Source organism: Cervus elaphus, chromosome 9 (assembly GCF_910594005.1).
Source record: "Cervus elaphus chromosome 9, mCerEla1.1, whole genome shotgun sequence".
In the NCBI taxonomy this organism is placed as follows: Eukaryota; Metazoa; Chordata; class Mammalia; order Artiodactyla; family Cervidae; genus Cervus; species Cervus elaphus.
Window position 1 is genome coordinate 27,892,292 of NC_057823.1, and position 26,132 is coordinate 27,918,423.

General features: G+C 39.2%; 1 protein-coding gene across 1 annotated transcript in view; it reads left to right on the forward strand.

Annotated features, from left to right (window-relative positions):
* FBN2 (fibrillin 2) overlaps positions 1 to 26,132 on the forward strand; it is a 219,287-nt gene that overhangs the window by 132,965 nt on the left and 60,190 nt on the right. Inside the window, exons 19-27 of the mRNA XM_043912195.1 lie at positions 2,516 to 2,641; positions 7,786 to 7,905; positions 13,501 to 13,638; positions 14,228 to 14,278; positions 14,743 to 14,868; positions 18,606 to 18,833; positions 19,361 to 19,486; positions 23,016 to 23,144; positions 23,920 to 24,045. Of these exons, the coding sequence (XP_043768130.1) occupies positions 2,516 to 2,641; positions 7,786 to 7,905; positions 13,501 to 13,638; positions 14,228 to 14,278; positions 14,743 to 14,868; positions 18,606 to 18,833; positions 19,361 to 19,486; positions 23,016 to 23,144; positions 23,920 to 24,045 (1,170 nt within the window). The remainder of the gene's footprint in view (positions 1 to 2,515; positions 2,642 to 7,785; positions 7,906 to 13,500; positions 13,639 to 14,227; positions 14,279 to 14,742; positions 14,869 to 18,605; positions 18,834 to 19,360; positions 19,487 to 23,015; positions 23,145 to 23,919; positions 24,046 to 26,132) is intronic.

Here is a 26,132-nt window from a genome sequence, read left to right on the forward strand (position 1 = left end):
AGTCCCATGGATTATAGGAGGAGTCAAACTATAAGTAAGTGAGTAAAACTAGAGGTCTTACAGTTTCTCTTGTTTCCTTTTTAGTATAGAGATATGAAAATGTTGGAATCAAATACTGTTACACAGTAACAGACTTTTTAGGGGCACAATTTAGTATTAATATTTAAATTAGGTTTTTTCCCCAGATGAATGGACATATAGTCAATTATTGGCCTGCTTTATCTGCATATATCTTAATCCTATAATATTTTACTAGGAAGTGGGATTCAAAAATTAACAAGGTGGTATGTATGAAAAATACTACATTAAGAAAATTAAATATTACAGGTTGACTTGGAAAGAAACAATCAATTGCTGCAACATATCCAAATATGATAAATGAGATGGGTGCTTCCTTTTGTAATTTATAAGGGAAATGTTTGAAAAACCTCAAGTACATAGTTCATATATTCAAGAATTTGTGAAAAATCTAGATTTTCCGGCTGAGCACTTGAGTCCACTTTTATAAAAATGAATGTTAATTGATCCTTCATTATATATTATAATTTTTACATCTACCACTAATGACTCAAATACAAGTCTTGATGATTATGATTAGAAAAAGTATATTTTTCCATGTCTATGGTTTTGGGTTTTATTATTGATATGTGTTACTATATATCCATCTCACCTTGGGTTGAAGATACACATATAATGGATGTATAAAACTATATTAAATACCATGTACTTAAAATAGATATTGATACCTACTGGCAAGGGCCCCAGCCAGAGATTGTTGAACACTTATAAAAATATGCAAACCACCTAGCTTTTATTCCCTAAAAGCAAAGTCATTTCCAGTATAGCATCTAAGTACAGCTGAGCACATGGGTACCCTACTGAAAACAAGGAAATTCAATGAACATTCACACACTGAACATGGTTCATGGCAATGCTCAACTCTTTAAAGTAGGTACATGCATAATTTTAATAAAATTAAAACTTAGATTTTGAAAATAAAAAGCCAAATTTCAACTTTACTTAGGTCTGCCCTAACAAAGTACTCAAAACGGGGTTGCTTAAAACAGTGGGAATTGATGTTACAGTTTGGGAGTCGAAAGTCCAAAGTCGAGGTGTCAGTGGGGCCATGCTCTCTCTCGGGGGGAATCCTTCCTTTCCTCTTCTAGGGGAGAAGGGCTCGGTGGGAGAATCCTTCTCTTCCTCTTCCAGCCTCAGGTGTTTGCAGGCAGTCTTGAGCATTGCTCAGTTTTTCGGTGTGTCACTCGAGCCACACGTCTGTCTCCCCCCATGCATCTCCACATCCGCTTCCCTCTGTGTGTGTCTGTCCCTGTGTCATAATTTCCCCTTGATTGCAGTCGTTGGTGTCCACACCTATACTGGAATACAGCCTACCCAAAGGATCTTATTTTAACTCGATTACTCTATTTAAGAATCCTGTTTCTAAATTAGGTCACATTCTGAGGTACTGGGGGTTAGGGTTTCAAAATATTTTTTTGAGAGACACATTTCAACCCACAGCATGGACTGATGCATAAATAAATTGTGATTTGGCCTCTTGTTTAAGTGTATAATCTTGGGGGAGACTACAGTGATGCTTAAAATGTAATACTACTGCAGGTCAACAAGTAAATGGAAGAACAACGTAGTCATGTGCCTTTTCCAAAGCATTAACACATGTCCCAGGGACTTTAGAACATCTTAAAAGTAAGCACATCTAGGTTGCTTCCATGTCCTGGCTATTATAAACAGTGCTGCGATGAAGCAACCTAGATGCCCATTAGCAGACGAATGGATAAGGAAGCTGTGGTACATATACACCATGGAATATTACTCAGCCATTAAAAAGAATTCATTTGAATCAGTTCTAATGAGATGGATGAAACTGGAGCCTATTATACAGAGTGAAGTAAGCCAGAAAGATAAAGAACATTACAGCATACTAACACATATATATGGAATTTAGAAAGATGGTAATGATAACCCTATATGCAAAACAGAAAAAGAGACACAGATGTACAGAACAGACTTTTGGACCCTGTGGGAGAAGGCGAGGGTGGGATGTTTTGAGAGAAGAGCATCGAAACATGTATATTATCTATGGTGAAACAGATCACCAGCCCAGGTTGGATGCATGAGACAAGTGCTCGGGCCTGGTGCACTGGGAAGACCCAGAGGAATCGGGTAGGGAGGGAGGTGGGAGGGGGGATCAGGATGGGGAATACATGTAAATCCATGGCTGATTCATGTCAATGTATGACAAAAACCACTACAATATTGTAAAGTAATTAGCCTCCAACTAATAAAAATAAATGAAAAAAAAAAAAAAGTAAGCACAAGATTGTTCCATTTGAGTAAAATGTGTTTTGCTTAGGGTCAAAGAATGTGCTTTGGGTACAAAGAGACAGAGTAAGGTATGGGATGAGGAAGAAAAACAAATAACAAAATTAAAACATTTTGAACACTGTACTGTTCGTTTCACCCTGTGTGTCTCCTGTCTCCTAACGGTGGCTTCCAGACATCGACGAGTGCCTGGTAAACAGACTGCTGTGTGACAATGGTCTGTGCCGGAACACACCTGGGAGCTACAGCTGCACCTGCCCGCCTGGCTATGTGTTCAGGACGGAGACGGAGACGTGTGAAGGTAAGAGCCACTTTTCTTCACTGTGAGTAGTAAGCATCTTAATATGCATGAACCTTAAATACATTATGAAGCAACAGAGCAAAAAGAATGTTGTTTGAATATGTTCTAAATTTTACAATCTCAGCTAATCTGCCAGTTTTAGAAGTAGCATGCATCTAGCCCAGCTTATAAATACCATCAGCTTTGTTCCATTCAGGAGAAATATCAACACACATTTTGAAGTTAATGAGACCCAGAGGAATCGGGTGGAGAGGGAGGTGGGAGGGGGGATCGGGATTGGGAATACATGTAAATCCATGGCTGATTCATATCAATGTATGACAAAACCCACTGGAAAAAAAAAATAATAATTAAAAAAAAAAATTAAAAAAAAAAAAAGAAAATAAGTGAAAGAAGCCAGTTTGTTTCACTTGCTGATAAAATATCAGATTTTTGTTTGTTTGGTTTTCCCTTTTTAAAACCAATGTAACGCATTAGCCTAGGAGAACCTGAACTCACGACAAAGTCAGCTCTTAGGCATTTTATTTATGAAATGACTGATAGACCTCAGAGGTTGGCCCAGAAAATAGGCCAACCTATATTTGAGGCCTGAGTAGAAATGGTCACCTAAATTAAATTTATAGTCCAAGAAAATTCTCCTTTCCCTTTGAAACTTTAAGTGACAGCTTGAATTTTAAGGCTCGTGAATTGCTGTTTAAAAACCTTCCTTTTCTTTTAAGCTCATTTTTCTGCAGTGGAAGTTATATGAATAAGTTAAATGCTTCAGAAAGGCCCCATTTTCAGTGAGATACTAGCTAAGCTATGAGTATCTTCAATTATATTTTTGTTCCTTGACCAGAGTACTGTGTATTTCAGGATAATTTGGTGTATGGCTACTGGTCATTGTTCCTTTTCAGTTGCACTATGTGGGCCTACAGAAGTATCCCCTGACATTCTCAAATCCAGTAACTACTTCTGAAAAGTAACTTAAAAATAAAAAATTTCATCTTTAGTTATTTGGAATAACCCTTTTTTATCTATTAAAGTATTTGTTTCCTGGTAACTTCATAGCCAAGAAAACTGCAATAGTAATATTATGCAAAAAGATGTTAACATTCTCTTCTTATGGTTTAACTTCAAAGCATTCTTATGAACAGAAACAAGTTAGGACTCAAACATGATGCCAAAATACAAACGACTCAGCTGAAGTCAATGAAATACAATTACAAAGTGCAAGTCTAAGTTTGGATTGAATTTGAGGGACCAGTGAAAAACGGTAATTAGCCTGAAGAGAGAAAAACAAAAAGGAAAGAAAAATGAAAGCCTCAGTATAAAATGCAGTTTTTCTAAACTTAGTTCTCATAACTGTTGAGTTCCCCTCCTGTCCACACCTTTTTCAGGAGCTCCTCAAAGAGAAGCATACTTTCCATTCCTAACTAAAGTACTTAAAGATTCATTCATCTTATCCATAGATGAACAGAGACATCTGTTAGTATTTTTTTTCTCTTAGTATCATTTTTCATTAGTCCAAGTTTCCCAAGTGTATGCATCCAGAGTTTTTATCTTTTAGCACCCATACCCATTCTCCTTGGGCTTCTCCAATGGCTTAGTGGTAAAGAATCTGCCTGTAATACAAGAGACACAGGAGATACGGGTTCTATTCCTGGGTCAGGAAGATCCCCTGGAGTAGGAAATGGCAAACCACTCCAGTACTTTAGCCTAAGAAATCCTATGAATAGAGGGGCCTAGTGGGCTGCAATCCAAAGGGTTGCAAAGAGTAGAATGTGACTGAACATGAGCCCCCTCCCCTAACACCTTTTATCCTTCAAAATTGCCATGAGAAATGCATTTTGTAAAAGAAAAAAAATTCCAAGCCATGAGTTTACTCCGTGAGTTTTTTGGGAGGGTAGGAGAAAGGATTTCAACAATTGTGTTTCCTTTTGTTTTTATTCCTGACTTTCTACACCTCCTTCCCCCTGCCCTTTTTCAGTTTTATCTATTGCCTATTGGAGTTATCTATTGTTAAATGTCAGGAAGCTCTGAAAGCAATAATAACTTAGGATATCATCTTCATTTAACTGAGAAGCTGATGATTATTAGAACTGGTTTCCCTGTCCACCGTGACAGTACCCTTTTGTGCCATTGTGAGGAAGACACAACAGGGAGCTACATGGATAGTGTCTGACTCAGTTTGGTCAGTTTGGTTTGAATACCAGGTTGTCAATATTTATAGCATATTGCTTCCATTTTGACAAGTAAGATGAAGTTGAAGCATACTAAGAGGTGAAATATCAACGCATAAATAAAAGGGATTCACCTACTTAGGTGAAAAAGTGAAGCGTGGTGTTTAATAGTATGATATTACTGTGTTTAATCGCTCAGTTGTGTCTGACTCTTTGTGACCCCATGGACTGTAGCCCTGCAGGCTCCTCTATCCATGGGGATTTTCCAAGTAAGAATACTGGAGTGGGTTGCCATGCCCTCCTTCAGGGGAATCTTCCTAAACCAGGGATCAAACCCAGGTCTCCCACTCTGCAGGCAGATTCTTTACCATCTGAGCCACCAGGGAAGCCCAAGAATACTGGAGTGAGTAGCCTATCCCTTCTCCAGGGGATTTTCCCAACCCAGGAATCAAACTGGGGTCTCCTGCATTGCAGGTGGATTCTTTACCAGCTGAGCTACCAGCGTAGCCCCAGTGTGACGTTAGATGATTACATAAATATTAATGCATAGTAATACCAAATCAAGCAGCAGTGATGGTTTAAAAGTGTGGTCTTTACTTATTTTGCCAAAGAATAATTGTTCCTGATAAGCTAGCCTTTTCTTTAATATGAAAGATATTTTATATCTGTCATTCATAAGAAGTTCATATTATGTAAATAAAAGAGAAATGATAGAGAAATATTTGGGTTCTAGCCCTATGACATTGGTGGAAATAAAAATTATTTATTGTGAAAAACTCAACCAGGTAAGTGTTATTTCTGTACTTTCTTCCCACTATTAAGTTATTTGCATTTTATTAAGTGTTTTGCAAAAAAGAAATAGACCTGAAGGCCATGGAAATCTTTTTCCCTTGGGTGTCCTCCTTATTTCCAGCCTTGCATTCACACAATAAATTTGTGTGCCTGAAGCAGTTCTCTGCATGCTATTCTTTCTAAACTAATTTTCAAAGACTAGGCAGGGAGTTATTAGCCAATTCATTGTCAATTCTAGCTTTCTGTATATATATTTGCTATATGCACTAATTTTACTTGTCATTCGTATTGTCAACAGTCATTTTTAAGTATATATTAAAAAGCAGTAATCAAATTTCTCTGATATTTCAAACCAAAGTTACAAAAATTTATTTTACTTTTTTTGTTTGAGCCCTGAGAGTCTAAGTTAAAATTTTTACAGCAAGCACTGTGGTTTAGATTGTGTTTCCAGTGACATAACTAGTTAAATGTAAACCAGATGTGCTTTGAAGTTTATTTCCAGGAATGTACAGTGAACTGTTTCAGTTCCTGGTTCCATGACATTTATAACATAAAAACAATGTATTTAAAGAAAAATCAAACGGTTGATATCTGTAGCTGTCATTGCATGTGTTTATAGCTTTTGAGTTCATAATTGCTTAATATAAAGTAGGGATTTTGCACATTGATGATATTGACATTTTTCTTTGGGGGGAGGTTCTTAACAGATGAAATTAATAGGTGATATATAGTCTGTCTTCAGATTAGGTATCTGCTTCTTTTTTGGCTATCTGATTTGTTTTTTACTTTGTGGTTTTTTTTTTTTTTTTTTAATTTAGTACTCTGGAGTAGATGTTTTTATTCCAAATCTGTGCTGTATTTACAAAACCTGTTCTTGTATTTTTAAGAGGCTTTCTTGCTACAAAGGACCTGAAAGAAAAATGCGTTTATATTTCTTAAAAACAATTTGTATTTCAAGAATCCATTAAATACCTGTGTATTTATTTAGTAGTTTTGAAATAGCAAAGAGGAAACATAACTGTTTTCCACATGGATTTTTAAGTTTGCATTTCAAGTCTACAGACTTGAAAATCAGCAATGAGCTCTTCCTTTTCAGAACCAATTTAGTTTATATTTGACTTGAAGTGTTCAAGAGTAAATGTTATGATCTTCTAGTTATTTGCATGTTTTCCTCAATATAATATTCCTGTTTAAAGAAGTGTTTAGAAAAAAAAAAATACTGTGGTGAATTCAGAAACTGTAGTGTTCAACAAAAGGGTCTTAAAGTATGTTGACCTGTTTCAGATAATTAACCAGTTATAGAAAGAAATCTGAGTATCTTTTCCTTAAATTGAGTTGTTTAATTTATACTGAAAGTCAGTCTTTGATGTTGTTTTTAGTAGTTTAGCTAAATCTTATATTTATTTTTAATTAACTTGTGTTAAACTATTTAATTTTATTGGTTTAACATCCTGTTTAGTCACTACTTGAGAACATAGTCTTGCTCTAATTCTGTCATACTTCTGACCATCGACAGGAATTGTTTAGATTATGATATGCAATTTGACTTCAGACTCAAATCAATGATAGTAAAAATCTATTTAATACAATTAAAAGTTTATTTTTCCTCTTTTTTTATTTTAGCACAATCAGTTGTGCTTTAAAATGTCTCACCCCAGGACTTCCTGGTGGTCCAGTGGTTTCATCCCTTATTTCCTGATTTGTATCCAGGAGTTTGGAATTAAAACCAGGATTGCGATGTGTTGTCTCTACTATAGGCTTTTTAAATTCTTCCAAAACCTCATGGAATCAGCAATGAAGGAAACAGTCACCTTCGTGCACAGCACACATTGCACCTGGGAATATGTTGCTTTCATGGAATCAGATCGAATTTCCCACAGGAAAATTATATCTCATTACCAGAGAAAATTAATCCAATTTATGTAAAGTTGTAGTGAAACAGTAAAGATACTGAACCCTTTCAAAACAGGCTGATTCCTGTAGTCCTGCTGAGTCCCCCAGCTGTGCACATGTGTATCCACACTGTAAAATGCACGTCTCCATTCCCCATTCACTTTATGCCTCATAGGTCCATATTAAAATTACAAGAGCCAAGTTTACCAGACGTTCTGGCATAGCATGGCTTGTTGGAATAATATTTTCCAGAAACACATGGCAGCTCTAACAGAATCTTTTCCTTCTGGATTGTAGATATAAATGAATGTGAAAGCAACCCATGTGTCAATGGGGCCTGCAGGAACAACCTTGGATCTTTCAATTGTGAATGTTCTCCTGGCAGCAAACTCAGCTCAACAGGATTGATCTGTATTGGTAAGATCTGTGCGTGGTGCTCATGTTTGCGTTTCACTCCAAAGATAAGCAGAGACTCCAGGACTTACTGTGGGTAAACAGTACATGATCACAGGAAGCTAATAATTTAGGAGTTACTTCAGTTGTTTTCTCTTGTTATCCAGGTAGGAGTAAGACATGATAGTATAAACTAGACAGACTCTTAAATTTTGTTAGATTCTAGGAAGCATCCCTTTTGTGTACGTATATATATATATATATATATATATATATATATATATTACACCATAAGTTATAAGCGTTTCCATACCACACACATATTTATATTCATTCCCCAGGAATGCCTTAGGCAGCAATACAATCAAATCCTTGCTGCATACTTTTTATAAACAACCTTCAATGGTAAACAAAAATGTGATCACATTTGGACTCAGTTAACAGGACAAGAACTTGAAGAGTTGAAACTTTAAACAAATAGAATTTGTTGGGTTTTTTTTAAATTTCTTCTATCAATCATAACTTTATGAATGCCAAAGAATTCTTGCTTTGGAAAATCTCTGAGAGAGAAAGATTTGAAAACCCCAGGACTAACATGTTTCAATGTATCTCAAAACATAGGTCAGTTCTTGTTAAAGGCGGGCGTGCGTGCTCACTCACTTCTGTTGTGTCCAACTCTCTGCAGCCCCATGGACTGTATGTAGCCTACCAGGCTCCTCCATCCATGGGATTCTCCAGGCAAGAGTACTGGAGTGGGTTGCCATTTCCTTCTCCATTGATAAAGGCAGTAGGACATAAATAAAATGAAATAGTCAGATCTATTATAATGTTACTATAAGCAACTCTTCAGCTTATGTAAGAGAAAAAAACGATCTCAGTAGTTCTTTCCTGCTTCTAGTGTCTGCGGCTACACTGACTAGATATACATACTTCACATTTTTCCCTAGTATCCACTTTTGGTGGTGGTTTAGTTGCTAGGTCATGTCCAACTCTTGAGACCCTATGGACTATAAGCTTCCAGGCTCCTCTGTCCGTGGGATCTCAAAGTGAACTAAATATATATTTCCAAATAGTTAGGGAGGTGTTACAGTTTTACATAGTGTCAAATAAATTGGCAGTTTTTGTTTGTTATCTATTCAATATGAATTTTCAGTTTAGTATTTGCCAAAGACAGTAGTATTTTCCATATTATATCTGATGCTAACAGTATTTAGCTGGATACTTAGAGTACCTGTTTGTCACAGGAAGGAGAAATGATGAAGTCCAAAGTTTCAATGAAAACCTTCCCTTTGGAAATGCGAGCACTCAATCTCCCAATGAGGTACAGCTGGTGAAATTTGAGCCTTGCTCCGCTCTCCATACTAGGAAATAGACTGCCATCTGCCTAGGGCATTACTTTTTTTCTCACAGAATTCCTGGTTGGGGGTGGGGGGGAGGGCATATGGATTGGATCTGGTAAGGCAGAAATATTTTTGCTAAGCCACAGTTTCCAACTGAGATAGAATCATTTTATTATGCAAAGGAAATAAACTCAGCATTAGTCAATTAATGTCTCAGAAAACTAAATCTGTATGCCACTTGGGCGTCAAAGATACCTTAGAGTTTTTGCTTCAACATAAACACTTCTAGGATTTTGGCCTCTTACTCTTATAGTTAATTATTAATGAATAAAAAAAAAAGACATTTTATTTCCAAGTTATTATGTTGGACACCTAAACCCCACAATATTTTTCTAAGCCAATGTATTATGTGTGTTCATTCGTTGTGATAAGATTTGAGCATCTCAGCCAAAAACTGCTCTGAAAGAAATTTACTTAATATGTTTACATTTTAGACTTCATTTTACCTGCTTTTTTCATTCAAAATTCAAGTTTTAAAAATAAACTAAATAGTAAAATATACATAAAAAATATTATGAATGTACTTTTTAAATAAGACTGTCAAATGGCTTTAATCAGTGTTTAGCCTGCAAATTGCCCCTTGGTAGGAACTAAATCTCTAAATTTAGAACTGAATAAAAATCCCCTGATGTGATTACAAATTTAAAATTAATCAGAACATAAATGAATTCAGTTCAGTTCAGTTCAGTCGCTCAGTCGTGTCCAATTCTTTGCGACCCCATGAATCGCAGCACGCCAGGTCTCCCTGTCCATCACCAACTCCCGGGGTTTACTCAAACTCATGTCCATCGAGTCGGTGATGCCATCCAGCCATCTCATCCCCTGTCATCCCCTTCTCCTCCTGCCCCCAATCACTCCCAGCATCAGGGTCTTTTCCAATGAGTCAACTCTTCGCATGAGGTGGCCAAACTATTGGAGTTTCAGCTTCAGCATCAGTCCTTCCAGTGAACACCCAGGACTGATCTCCTTCAGGATGGACTGGTTGGATCTCCTTGCAGTCCAAGAGACTCTCAAGAGCCTCCTCCAACACCACAGTTCAAAAGCATCAATTCTTCGGCACTCACCTTTCTTCACCGTCCAGCTCTCATATCCATACATGACCACTGGAAAAACCATAGCCTTGACTAGACGGACCTTTGTTGGCAAAGGTCTCTGCTTTTTAATATGTTATCTATGTTGGTCATAATTTTCCTTCCAAGGAGTAAGCGTCTTTTAATTTCATGTCTATAATCGCCATCTGCAGTGATTTTGGAGCCCCCAAAAATTAAGTCTGTAGATACAAAGAATTTCAGGATTTAGAACATATTCTGCAAGCTTTGTAAATATAAACCATTCTTCAACTGTTCTATAGACTGCTTGAAGAGACTGTTATTTTCTGATTGAAGTGATGAAATATAATAGAACAATATATTTGATTAATTTTTCCTGCATTACACTGCTTCCATCTGATGGCTCTGCATAATCCATACCATTTCCCTCATCTTTGGCTTGGATCTGAGTTCCGTCCTCACATTTCATGGGCACAACAGGGGCAGTGACCTCTCTGTTGTAAAATCCAATGGTCAATTCTTGTCCCTCATCTTAGTCTATTAACAGTATTTAACACAGTTCACCACTCATCCCCTCTCAAGTTTTTCCTTTTGGCATTCTCTTTTTCTCCTTTCACTTTCCTGGCCTCTTTCCTCAGTTTCCTTTGTTAAATCTTTCATTTTCTCCTGCTATCCAATTGGAAATGTCTCACAGGTCAGTCCTGGGGTCCTGGGATATTTTTGCTTCTCTGTTTTACATGCGTGCTTAGATGGCCTCTACATTAACTCTCACAGTTCTCTCTCTAGCCTTAATCTCTCCACCAGTTTCAGACTTGTCTTTCTGATTATCTGCATGGTATCTCCACTGGGGTGTCTAATTGGCATATCAAACAGCATGTCTGAGACCAAATTTCTATCTTTAAGCTTAAATCTGGGTCTCCTAGAAGCAGTTCTGTCTTGACAAATTGTAACTCTATTTTTATAATTAGAGTCATTCTTGATGCCTTTCTCTCAAGTGGCAGGTTGAATCCATCTAAATCCTGTTGATTGTACTCAAAGTTTTTCCATGTTTCAACCCCTTCTCACCATCAATTTCAACAACCCCCAAGCCAAGCCACCATTATTTTTCTTTTTGACTATTCCTATAGCCTCTAGCTTATCTGCTTACCCTGCTTTATTTTTTTGGAGAGCTTAACCAACCTCTGACTGTATAACTACATCTATATTGTGACTGCATGTGTGTGTAGTTACATATATACCCATACACACAAGAAAAAGCAATAAGGAGAGATGGATTGTGTGTGTATGAATGTCTATTGATTTTGTGAGTTTTCAGTGTTGATACAATGCCAGTCTAAAGAAGCACTGTGTGGTGGAAGGAGACCTCTAAAATCATACAGTGCAAGTCTGAATCTTGATGCTGACCCTCTCCTGGCTGGGTGACCTTCTTCTGGTAAATTAGTTGACCCCTGTGCCTCACTTTTCTCATCTGCAAGTTGTCTATATCTTATAGGGTTGTTTTAACGGGTAAATAAACTAACATATGGAAAGCCTTTTAATAGTGCTTGTTGCTGCCTCAGTAAATATTAGTAAATATTTAATCACAGTATATCTTAAGGTGACTACAGTCAAGGTGATAAATCAGTAATTAACCCAGTTCTTAAAAGACCATTTAAATACACAATAGCCTTAAACTACCATCTGTTTCCTCTATGCTGTGGAATTTGCTGGTTTAAACCTATAAAAACTTATAATTTGATAGCTGATACAAATGCATATGAGCAAATCTCTTTCATTTGTGCACAGTTTTTATCCAAATTAAATCTCAAAATAGAAAAAAGCAAACAGACTACCCATCCCTTCTCGCATCCTTGCCCCATAGCTTTTGTATTCAGTCAAGGACAGAGGTGTTTCCTTTGTTTTACCCTTGAAAGTTGATTACTTGGTTGGGAGGATCCCCTAGAGAAGGAATCGGCTACCCACTCCAGTATTGGGCTTCTCTGGCTCTTGTGGTAAAGAATCCTCCTGTGTTTCTGGTTATATTGTTTTTATTGTAGAACCTTATTTGTCCTTATTATTAAATGAGTTTTAAATAAAGTAAATGCTGTAGGAATATGTTTTTACTTTATTGTTTTCCAAGTCTATGACTATAATATGCTATTAAGCATTTTGTTCAATCATTTTACTTATCACCTGCAGAGAGACCATCTCAGAGCTTTTCACATGCTGACTCCTAGGCCACATACCTGGAGGCTTATGAATCTGCATTTTAGTAAGAAACTTGGTAATGTTACACGCTAGAAACTGAGATCCACAGTACTGCAAGGAAATCATCACAGGACTTATTTTACCCAGTTAATACTTGCTATGTTAACTTGGGATTCCTTTTCTCTGCTTCAAAATCTTTTTTTTTTTTTAACCATCATTTAAGGAGGAACTTAAATTTGGTGTGGAAACATAGTCTAAAAAGTTAGGAGTAGTTGCATCTGGATGGTAGCATTACAGGTAGTTTTTTTATTTTCTCTGCTATTTCTTCAAGTAGTTTATCATAAATATGTATTACATTTCGAACTAGAGATAAAACTACATATATACCATAGAAAAAATCCTGAAAGAAAATACATCAAATATATCCATGGTGTGTCTTAATGGTGGTTTTAGAGGTTTTATTTTCTTTTTTAAGATTTATTTTTTTTTAAATTATTCATCAAATGATTATCTTCAGTCAGAGAAAAACTGGCTTCTCTGTAATAGAAGAACCATTGTGTGTGGTTTATTTGGTAGGGAATTGGGAGAGAAGGAGATTATTTGCAGAGTGCCATTGGATAAAACCTTAAATATCAGAGTATTTGCCATAAAGAATAAATCTTACGAGTATTTTTTGTACGAGTAATTATCTTATAACAGTCATGGGCTGTTATTTGCAAATCCCAGTATGAAGTCTTGGGCAGTAGCAGCTGCTCCTAGAATACCCAGATATATAATTGCATTAATTCCCATATCATGTGAACTTTACATGTATGTAATATGCATTTAAATGCATGTACATGTAAATGTGTCTAGGATATATAAAAGTTTGGAAGATAACTGTTTTGGTGTTTAATACTATCAGATAATGTTTTTGGTGTATAGAACTGGGTTATATTTTCTTCAGAGATGAGAACTCCCCATTGTTTGTTATTCCTTTTCAGACAGCCTGAAAGGGACCTGTTGGCTCAACATCCAGGACAACCGCTGTGAGGTGAACATCAATGGAGCTACTCTGAAGTCCGAATGCTGCGCCACGCTCGGGGCCGCCTGGGGCAGCCCCTGCGAACGCTGTGAGCTAGGTAGGAGCCTGCCCAGGAGGGTTCTGGGCTTCGCGTCGGAAAGCTTCCTCCTCATGAGCACCTCTTTCTCTATATATTTACCTGATGAGGAAGACCATAAGATCATTACCCTCCCTAATATGGTATCTTTTCTGGTAAAATGTATTCACCTCTTGAAATATGTGCTGGGTTTATCCTCTTCCTGTAAGCAGACCTTCTGAATATTTTAGACAAAGAAGGAAGTCAACTAGAATTTAGCTGCTGGATGACTATCCGTATCCTCCAGTATTCTTGTTTGCGTGTGTCCCAGTAGAAAATGATATCTTGTTCCTTTAAATCTTTTGTTTACTTATGATTCAGTTGACAGCATGAAAATAAAAAAAAAAGGAATTGTAGGGAAAATTATGAGAATCTCAATATGGGTCAAAACTGATAAGAGTTACCACAGCTCCACTGAATTGAACAAAGGCAGCTGGAGTCCTTTGCCTCTGAAACCTGGATTGTGGTTTTTATTTAGTTCAATTTTGATTCCGTTATTCTGTTTGTTGCGCTTAGGACAGTTGTATTTTCTTTTGTAATGTGGAAAAAAATGTGTCCTTCGTTCTCACAGATACAGCTTGCCCAAGAGGGTTTGCCAGGATAAAAGGTGTTACTTGTGAAGGTGAGTAGGTTTTTGAAAACATCGTGAATCTTTAGGAAAGTATTTAAAATTGACATTCTCTCCCATACTTTGGAGATAGTTATCATTCTCAAAAACCTTGGAATTTCAATAAAAATACTCTTATATTGTCAACAAATGTTTTAGAATAATACTCTTAGGAAACAGCTTTGAGTTTCCCACTTCTCCTCTTTATGCACTGGGGTAAATTTTCAATCCTCGCCTTTAAGGCATAGAGCAGCTGGCAAAGAGCTTGTCTTGGCTGTGTTTTATGGACGAGCAAGGCTGTGGTAGTTTTCACAGCTGGTACCCAGGAGACCCGGTAGCTTCGTTGTCAAACGTATCTGCTTAACTGAGGTAATAATCCACATTATTGCAGAATGAATATGCTATACAGGAAGTAAGATTACACCTGCTTTTTCTATCAGTGACATCTTTATTCCTCTGCTTGCTTCATTTCCCTGCAGACGTTAATGAGTGTGAGGTGTTTCCTGGCGTTTGCCCAAATGGACGCTGCGTCAACAGCAAAGGATCTTTTCATTGTGAGTGCCCTGAAGGCCTTACATTGGATGGAACTGGCCGTGTGTGTTTGGGTAAGATTCATGAACCAAGCATACATTTTCTTATTTTGGAGTGGCCTGACCAAATCTATTAGGTTGGTAGCTGGAAAACTTGCTTTAAATGAAATATTTTGGAGGAACTCAGTAGAGAATATTTTTCAAATAGATGAATTTAAATGAAATGGGCTTCCTCAATAGCTCAGTTGGTTAAGAATCTGCCTGCAATGCAGGAGACCCCAATTCGATTCCTGGGTTGGGAAGATAACCTGCAGAAGGGAAGGGCTACCCACTCCGGTATTCTGGCCTCGAGAATTCCATGGACTACAGTCCATGGGGTCACAAAGAGTCTGACATGACTGAGTGACTTTCACTTTTCAATGAAATGGTTTCTGTGTAATACAGAAAATTGGTACTGCTCAGAAATTAGTCTCAAAAATTCCTCTTTCCCAACTGAGAACTCTGAACCTATTAAATACTAACTTCCATTTATCCCCTCTCCCAGCCCCTGGTATCTGTACTTCTGCTTTCTGTCTCTGTGGGCTTGGCAGCTCTAAGTGCCTCATATGAAAGGAATCATGTGATGTTTGTCCTTCTGTGACTAGCTTCTTTGACTTAGTGAGGTGTCTCCAGAGTCCATCCATGTTGTAGCATGTATCAGTATTTCTCTACTTTCTCAGACTGAGTGGTGTTCCATTTTATGTATGTACCACACTTTTTTTGTCTACTTACCTATCGATGGATACTTGGGTGGCATCTACCTTTTGGCTGTTGTGAATAAGGCATCTATGAGCATGGGTGTACAAATACCAATATATTTACAAGTTTCTACTTTCACACACCTGGCCTTGCCAGATGGCTCAAGTGGTAAAGAATCCACCTGCCAGTGCAGGGGATAAAGGAGATGTGGGTTCAATTCTTGGGTCAGGAAAATCCGCTGAGGAGGCAATGGCGACCCGCTCCAGTATTCTTGCCTAGAAAATTCCATGGACAGAGGAGCCTGGTGGGATACAGTCCCTGGGGTCACAGAGAGTCAGACCCGACTGAGTGACTGAGCGCACATGCAGCACACATCCAGTGAGCTGCTCACTCCTGAGTGACTTCTGTGAGCCTGGTGTATTTAAAAAAAAAACTTACACGCACACAAAAAAAATTTTAAGTTTTTTAATCAGATGTTTTAGTTCTGTTTAATCTTTTATACTGAGTCAACGTAATAAGAGAACTTATATGTTAAACATAGAAGAAAAATTGGAGACTCATGTTTGAAGTTAACATTCACCAGTCCCTTGCAGCTATGCTTCTAGACAAGACAGTGGGGAAAGTCGTGGCAAAGTTATGTGGCTTCTGTGTGCAAACACTGACTGATCCTGTCCCTTCCTTTACCATCTTCAGAGTTTAAAATTTTCTTAATGCTCCATTTTTTAAAAGATTGTAAATAAAGCAGCTCTTTCTATCAACATTGTATTATAGTAATGCCTACTTGACTTTATCCATGTCATCCTTGACTAAAGTTAAGCTTCATGATTGAAAAAGAAACTTCTAATAATTCTATGTTGTCTCTGAACAATTTTTTATTTACCTAAGGAATTTTTTCCCAACGTGTTATGAAACAATAACTTTTTAGTTGGTAAAATAGCTTTACATAGGCTCATAATTGAGATTGAGTTTGTAGACAAATTGTGATCAATGGTAATATTATAGTCCAAGATCTTCAAGGTCTTTAAGTAGGTATTTTAAAATTAAAAATTAAATAAGTGTTCAAATAATTATATATTTAAAAATATTCAAAAAGCTATATAGTAAATATTTTTAAATTATTATATTCAAAGATCTTTAAAGTATTTTAAAAGAAGATTTTTAAAATTCAGTTCACTTCAGTCACTCAGTTGTGTCCAACTCTTTGCGACCCCATGAACCGCAGCATGCCAGGCCTCCCTGTCCATCACCTACTCCCGGAGTCCACCCAAACCCATGTCCATCAAATCGATGATGCCATCCAACCGTCTCATCCTCCGTTGTCACCTTCTTCTCCTGCCCTTGATCTTTCCCAGCATCAGGGTCTTTTCCAACGAGTCAGCTCTTCGCATGAGGTGGCCAAAGTATTGGAGTTTCAGCTTCAACATCAGTCCTTCCAATGAACACCCATGACTGATCTCCTTTAGGATGGACTGGTTGGATCTCCTTGCAGTCCAAGGGACTCTCAAGAGTCTTCTCCAACACCACAGTTCAAAAGCATCAATTCTTTGGTGCTCAGCTTTCTTTATAGTCCAGCTCTCATATCCATACATGACCACTGGAAAAACCATAGCCTTGACTAGACAGACTTTTGTTGGTAAAGTAATGTCTCTGTTTTTTAATATGTTGTTTTTAAAATTGGCAGTAAAAAAAAGTAAAATAAAATAAAATTAGCAGTAAGTAAAAAGTTTGCAATATCATACAGTTTAGTTATTATAATAATACAAATTTTATTTTAAGTTAATTTTTGACAGCATGTTTAAATTTGATACAAAGTATGACTGTAAAATCATATGGAATTGTTTAAAAATATTCAAAGTCCAATAATAAAGAAAAGTTATTTTTGAAATTTTAAATTATCTCCAAAGTTTAGAAAAAAGTAAAGTACCTTTTGAAGATGACAATATAGTAGTACCAGTATGGCTTAAAACTCAACATTCAAAAACTGAGATCGTGGCATCCGGTCCTATCACTTCATGACATATAGATAGGGAAACAATGGAAACAGTGACAGGCTATTTTCTTGGGCTGCAAAATCACTGCAGTTGGTAACTGCAGCCATGAAATTAAAAGACAGACACTTACTCCTTGAAAGAGAAGCTGTGACAAACTTAGATAGCATATTTAAAAGCAGAGACATCGCTTTGCCAACAAGCATCCATTTAGTCAAAGCTTTGGTTTTTCCAGTAGTCATGTATGGATGTGAGAGTTGGACCATAAAGAAAGCTGAGCACCAAAGAATCGATGCTTTTGAGCTGTGGTGTTGGAGAAGACTCTTGAGAGTCCCTTGGACTGCAGGGAGATCCAATGGGTCAATCCTAAAGAGAATCTGTCCTGAATATTAATTGGAAGGACTGATGCTGAAGCTGAAGCTCCAGTACTTTGGCCTCCTGATGCAAGGTGCTGACTCATTAGAAAAGGCCCTGATGCCGGGAACTATTGAGGGCAGGAGGGGAAGGGGACGACAGAGGACAAGATGGTTGGATGGCATCACTGACTCAATGGACATGAGTTTGAGCAAGCTCTGGGAGATGGTGAGAGATAGGCAGGCCTGGTGTGCTGCAGTCCATGGGGTTGCATAGTCTGATACAACCGAGCTACTGAACAACAGCAACCGTATGATCAAATAACTAATGAAATCAAATTGCCTTCCGTAACTAAATGATGCTCTGTATGAATTTATATCATTGATTTTCAGTTACTAAAATAAATTCTTAGTAGTAATATCACTGCAAATGATACCTTTGTAACATTCTAAGAGGATGTATTGGATTTTCTTCATCCTTATACCTTGGTTAAATACATTTTGTCACTACTTCAATTTTGCTACAGCAATTCACTGTGGCTGTGGACGTGAGATAGTTTCAAGGAAAGACTTGCATAGGCAAATGGGAAATGTTCTGCTAACAAAAGAGATAAACTGCTCTGATAGAACTGATACCAGTCCTGCCAGGGAGGGACTAAGCAGGGGATCTGTATGTGAATGTTCAGTGACTCTTCACAGCTTAACCTCAGTCTATGGTTCCCCCTCCCCATAGATATCCGCATGGAGCAGTGTTACCTGAAGTGGGATGAGGACGAATGCATCCATCCTGTGCCTGGGAAGTTCCGCATGGACGCCTGCTGCTGTGCGGTCGGGGCAGCTTGGGGCACAGAGTGTGAGGAGTGCCCCAGACCTGGCACCAAAGAGTACAAGACCCTGTGCCCGCGGGGGCCCGGCTTTGCCAACAGAGGGGATGTCCTGACCGGGAGGCCATTTTACAAAGGTAACCGTCCGCAGCGCATGGGTCCCTCCACTAAAGCTCACCTTCCACGTTCTCTGAGGCTTGATTTTGCTTTAAACGTTTGGTTCCCCACTTTATTTCCTCTGTTAGAACATACAACCAGCCTATGGCCCAGGAGCATAAATCCCCTGTACAAGTTGGTACTGAAATGAAGACACTGGGACAGCTGATAACACTTTTCTTACATCCTTCTATTGTACCACTGCTTTTCTCAGCACAGCCTGACGAGATGCAGCCCTGATGTTGCCGAAAGTTCTCTGTCCCCCCTAAACTTTACAAAAGAAATGGTCAGAAGTAAAGGGATCAGAACACTTCATTACAAATACAGACTCTTTTTCACAACTGAAACTTTCTGTGTGGCATCCGTGTAATCAGTTAAAAATTTACCACCACCACCCCATTTTCACTTGAGTACATTAATTTCCATCAAGGTAGGTTCTTAACTTAAAATGATGGACCTCCTCTTTGGTTTCGACCAGCTCTTCATTCCCACTCTGTTCTGCTTGTAGATATCAATGAGTGCAAAGCATTTCCAGGGATGTGCACCTATGGGAAGTGCAGGAATACGATCGGCAGCTTCAAGTGCCGTTGCAACAGTGGCTTTGCTCTAGACATGGAGGAAAGGAACTGCACAGGTAAGCCTGTTCTTCTGTTGTATTAGGTAAACCCTGGCTCTCTTTCTTTTGCTGTTTTGAAAGTACCGCTACATGCGTACGTACATCCCCTCCCTCTGAAGCCTCCCTCCCACCCACCGCCCCATCCCACCTCTCTAGTTCATCGCGGAGCCCCGAGCTGAGCTCCTGTGCCATATAGCAACTTCCCACGAGCTATTTATTCCACACGTGATAGTGTATAGATGCCAGTGCTGCCCTCTGAACTCATCCCACTCTCTCCTTTCCCATTTGCTTTGTAGCCTCGTGCACTTTTGAATGCTGTTCTCCCTTCTTCTGCCGCATATACATGTATACACACACATACACATATCACACACACACACATATCACACACACACACACACACGTATCACACAGTCCCAGTGTGGTTCTCAGTGCCCCTCACCACTCTGCATCTGGAAGGCACATCAGAATTTCTTGAGTGTGTGTGTGTGTGTGTGTGTGTGTGTTTTATATATATATATACTCTTGCAAGACACCTTTGCTAGGTTAAAAAATTATTTCTCCTGGTGCCTGTTCTCCTTGATCTCCGGCCAAACCTTCTCCGTGATTTTCGTCCCTCTTTCTTTTCATGCTGTGTTCCTCTCTCAATTGTCCTATCATGATTGTGATGTTCCTTTTCTAATCTTCACAGATTCCTCTTGCCTTTGGCATTTTCCAGAGTCGTCTGCTCTCTCCACATTCTGCCTCTCAGAGTTGCGTCTGCCACCACGTCTTTTTGGATGGCCTCTGTCGAGCTGACTCCGAGGTGCTGTCTCTAGCCCTCTGTTCCTCCTGAGTTCCACTCTCAAATTTCTGACTTTGATCTAGACAGTTTCTTTTTTCATCTCCCTTTCTCCCACCCCGCTTCTTCTGTCTTCTTTACATGTATTAATATTACCATTTCACTCAGGATTGCAGCCTAAGACTTAATTTTGACCCCTCCCTCTCCCAACAGATAAGTGACAAGGTTTTGTATATTCTTCCATCAAAATGACTGTTGCAAGTGTTTCTTCTACACTATTCCTGATGCAGGTTCAGCTTTTCAGGGCACAGACTCTGAGCAGAGATGAGCATGCTGGAATCTTATTAGGAATTGGTTTTGGGGTCAACGACCTGGGGAGGAAGGGAAAGGAAGCAGAAGGGGCCTGAAGGAAAAGTTAGGCTGTGATGCAGTCCCAGTGTGGTTCTCAGCACCCCCAGTGGCAAAGCTCTGCATCTTTCTGGAAGATCTTTCACATCAGAATTGTCTTGAATTAGGACATAGGGGCTTGGCGTTGACGTAGCTGCATGATGAATATTTGGGTACATCTACCCAGAGGAGGCTGTGATTGTGAATGGGGAGCTGTCCCATTAGCTGAGGTTTCTCCTGAAGGTAGCCCCCACCTCGGGACTTTCTGGCAGCCACAGTCCCACAAGCAGAGGGCAAGGATGTGTGAATACTTCCTTCCTGAAGCAGGATCTGGGCAGCACATCATAGTCTCTCCTACACTGCGGATTCCTCCAGCATCTTTCACCCCCCACCCCGTAATTTCCCCCAGTCGGATCCTTCAGTTTCACAGCCACCAGGTTTTTCATGCTAAAAAGTAGGGCTTAGACTTTGTAACTTCCCACAGAGCAACTTCCATTGACTCAAACCACCCTAGACCTGGATAAAGAAGCTTCTCCAGTTCTGACTGCTCTGTTTTTGGTGTGAAATCAGCCACATCATTTAATGACTCTGAAACTAGCCTTGTTGAAATTGTTCAAGAGAGAAGTTTATTAACATCACTTCAGGGCTGTGGGCTATAGTGTGAAAGGACAGTGGGACATGGGTGGCTGCCCTTCTTCATAGCACAGAAGGCCCATCTACTGCTCCCCACATTGTCACCATAGTATCCATACCTGTCTTGCCTATACTTGCATTCATCATCAACCTCTCTGTAACCCTGTTCTCTCTTCAGAGAACTCTGTTCTCTGAAGTGCATTAATTTTCTTTACCTAGGCATTTTATCTCTTGACTTTCTATTTGTTCTACATCTTTAAAGTTAGAATTTCTGTGCAGATCTTCCAGGATCAATTAAAAAACCACCCCCTTCAGAATACTAATTATTAACAGAGAAGAGCTTATTATATGTACAGCACTCTTTATAAGACAAAGAAATGTCGATTCACTTACTCCTATGAGACAGGTTCTAACACGCGCCCCATTTTACAGATAAACAAACTAAGGCCCAGAGAAATTAAATGATTTTCCCAAGACCCTGCACCCAGAAAATGATAGTAGTGGGATCTGTGTCCAGCTCTCTGGTTCCAGAGCTCAAAATCTGCACAGTGCAGCTCCCACCACATCACAGCAGCCAGAATTTGTCCCTCCTCTGCCATTGAACTTGTTCTGTGTTTTCATATGGTTCTCATTACCAGTTCCTAGATACTGATAGATAAAAAATAAGGTAATTAGCATGCACATTAGTTACCTGCTTAATTGAATCAATTGATTTTGTTAAGACTTCTGTTCAAAAGAAGATACCTGGATTTTCAGGATATATGTCCTGCAATTGGGAAAATCAACAGAGAAACACCAAATGCCGGGAGAAAGCTGGGACTGAGACCACCCTCTGCCCAAGGAAACATGTGCAAATTAGCCATTTATAAAATCCTGTGAGAGAAAAACTTTAAAATTCACCAAAATAAACATGCTGGCAGTCACATTTTTGCGCCACTGTGACAAAAATGGTTAAACAAGTCATATTTTCTTAATCATATTTTACAGATAGGACTACTCTGTTGAAAATATTGATTTTAGGAATGGGAGATTTCTCAGAGAATCCCATTTTTGAGAATACATGTGCTACTATTAAAGATTCTTATTCACTGTGCTGTATAAAATGTGATAAACAGAACAGCCCATCATTGTCCTTTGTTTTCTATTTTAAAATCAGATCAGTAGGCTCTTCCACCTGAATATTACACAAAAGCACAGAGCATGTTCCATGACCCTGCCATATATGTGTGTTCTCTGGCTCAGGGCTCAGTAGTTGCATCCACCTCTGAAGCTGTCCCTGGGGCCAGTCCAGCCACCCCTGCTCAGAGGCAGCAGCCCCCACAGGCCCCCACCAGGAGTGGACATGGCTAGTGCATCAGAAGTAGCATGGCCTTTGGGTTGTGCATGGGACTCCATCTATGTGGCCACTGCTTCCTCATTTGCCACCTGCCTTGGTCCTCTCATACCACAGTTGCTTGTTTCATCCTTCTGTTACCATTTCTAAACCATAAAGAGAAGTCCACAATTTCAGAGTTCTTAAAGGCAAAAAGACAGCACCTGCCCGTTGGCTGTGACAGTTTTGGCAGTTGGGGAAAGGAATGTGCCTGCAGCCCTGTCCCCGTCTAGGGGATCTCCTGAAAACACATCCTCCTCCTGCTCACCCGATTCCTCTAGCACCTTCACTCAGAAGGCCAAATCTCTCTGTTCCTTAACACCTTCTCATCTCACTCTGGTTTTTTTTAATTTCTTTTAAACCCTGTGGATTAGACATTGACGAGTGCAGGATTTCTCCCGACCTCTGTGGGAGCGGGATCTGTGTCAACACGCCGGGCGGCTTTGAGTGTGAGTGCTTCGAAGGCTATGAGAGCGGGTTCATGATGATGAAGAACTGCATGGGTAAGCCGCTCCGTTTTGGAAACAGGTCTAGCACAGACTCGTTAGCGCGACCTTGGCTTGTCTCCGAGCTGGTAACAGTGTGTTTGGCAAGGAGCTGTGGCGAGAGAGCACAGATCTAAATGTCAGACAGGAAATCTGCTCCTGTCTAACTCTTAGGGAGCCCCAGCCTCTTGGCACCTTAATGGCAGTAAGATATTGAGACTGAGTTCTGTTTATTTATAGAATCTGAAATCACCACAGACTAACTACTGAGCAGGGATTCACTTTAAATGTATGACGTTGGATGTTGACCCCAAATTTATGTATTGTTATGAGAATCCCATCTTCTTTTCCTGACTTATGTGTTATTACACAAGCTCTTGGCACTGCCCACCTTTTAGCCCACTGTTGTTGCATTTATTAGCAACTTTTAGGACTCATTTCATGGGATATACAAAGTGATCAGTCTTAAGATTTTTCTATCACTTTGATTAGAGATAGAGACATATGATGTCTGGAGTTTAGACTGATGAAATGCAAGCACTGTTTATTTTTTACCTCTTGTGAGCCTGGTCATTCCATACAAGTAAATGCCTTGAGAGCTCACTGTCTTTCAAAGGAGAACGTGATACTTAAATCTACTAAACATAGAGAAAGTGAGGCGAAGCTGACCCCATTTGGCGTTAACTCCATTGGAATCACCGTGACTGAGATAACGAATCTTTGTCCCAGTCTGTGTCCGTGAGCAGTGTCTCCTCAGAGTTCTTTAATGGCTCTCAACGTTTTTACCTTTCAGACATTGACGAATGTGAACGTAACCCTCTCCTTTGTAGGGGTGGCACCTGCGTGAACACTGAGGGCAGCTTTCAGTGTGACTGCCCACTGGGACACGAGCTGTCACCGTCACGTGAGGACTGTGTGGGTGAGCTTGTCTCCTCGGCACATAAACCCTCCCAGTTCAACCTGGAAAGATCATAAAGACCAGAGGTTTTTTCTAGTGAACTTGTTTGGGGCATATGAAATCTAGCTGATTACAATTTGGGAGTTCAGAGTCCACACCTCTGGAGTCAGGCTGTGTGTCTTTAGAGAATGCTTTGGTGACGCACTCAAATGAGCGGCATTACCCCTGCTCCCCTCTTTTTTGTTACCAGCTTTCTGGAAGGGACCCTGCCCTGCGTCAGGCCTTGTAGTTCCCTCCTCCGGGTCGGCTGGGACGGGACGGCAGCTCCCTGACAGTTCCCCTGGGAGCACACCTGTGCACAGAATCCACCCCATGCCCTGTGTCTCTCATCCCAGGGTCTGCTCACCTGCGTGTGAGCACGTGCGCTCCCTCCTGCCCGCTCCTCACAGAAGCCCTGAGGCTTCCCTGGCCCTGAGCTCAGCAGGGAAGGGGGTGCGATAAGAGAAGACCACCGCTGGTCCTGAAGCAGTCCACAGGCTTTAAAACGTTGCCTTAGCCAGGAAACATTTTCTTCACAGGAAATCTTTCTTGAAGGTGTAAGCAAATAAAACAGTTTAAAATAAAACAGATCCCACCCTCCCAAATAAAAGCTTTTGAACACATCCCTGTCTACACCTGTCTATTTATAACCCATATTTATATCACTGGGCTAATGATTAGGTGAATCTTAAATCACAGACCAGGCATTTTATTTACTTTTTAAACTTTTAATGTTTTTACTGAAGGAAAGAGTCTTTAAATTTTATAGAGCTTTACAATTTTTAAAAGTTTTGCATATGCGCTTTCATATAATCCCATAATAATTCTTTTTTTTACCCCACCCCTATTTTGCCCCTCCCATCTTTCTTCTCCCCACTGCTAACCACTAGTTTGTTCTCTGTATCTATGAGTCTGCTTCATTTTTCAAAGTCATTATAAAAAGGTGAATTTAAAGCTTTTAAATATTTTAAATTCCACATTAATAATAGTACAAAAAGGTATTTCACATAGATAATTGCAGAATATTTATTCATATTTGTGATACTAGTGACTCAGATCTGTTTCTTAGTTCAGAAATTTATTTTGCTAATTAATTTTCATATTTTTAATGAATTTTTTATGACTGGATTTTATAGCTGAAAAAGTTTCCCTCAGTGTTATAGTGTACATTATAAGATATGTATTTTTGCATGTTCAATAAAATATTTCATGACCATGAACATAAATCTATCACATCATCCTTGTGATCTTGAGAATTCAAAGTGAATTTCTTGTTATATCTGATTTTTTTCCTAGATCGTGTTTGACAGGTAACTTGTGTAAAGAATGTCTCTCTACCATTTTGTTGCTCTTCTATTTTTGCATTATTACTACTAGTTTCTTCCACAGATCTTTTCAGGAGTTTTTTTTTTTTTTTCAAGATATCTGCCCATCTTATAATAGTTAGCTTATTTAAAAGCAGTCAATATAATCTGTAATCCACCTGTCCAGGCTCACTAAACACAATGCCATGAAAACTTGAAAAATGAGGGCCCTGTTTCCAGCCCCTCTGTTCTGTGGAACCAGCCGTCTTTGCGGAGCCGTCATGTTATTTAGACAAGTGACCATCCTGTTAGGACCAGCTGAGCATGCGAATTCATACATTAAGTATCATCCGGCTTTATTTCTGGCATGTGCTAAGTGAAGGGGGTCTAATGCAGTACTCACTAGCCACATGTGGCTATTTAAATTTTATTAAAATTGAATAACATTAAAAATTCAGTTCCTTAGTCATGCTCTCCACGTTTCAAGCCCTCAGTAACAGCTACACATGGGGCAGCATGGATTTGAAACCGTTCTGTTAACATAGAAACTTCCAGCAGACAGCGCTGTTGTAGATAGAACTAAGAGAAATATAGATTATTGCAGCATTTTCTTTAAATTTCCCCAGGAGATCATCTCACTTCCCCCTGAAGTATTAATAAATAAAACCCTTTGGATAATGATAAAGCCCATTGCTCCAATGCAGCATATTCTTGATAGTTTAAAATGACGTTGTGATTTCATAAACGTTAATTCTGTGTATCTTT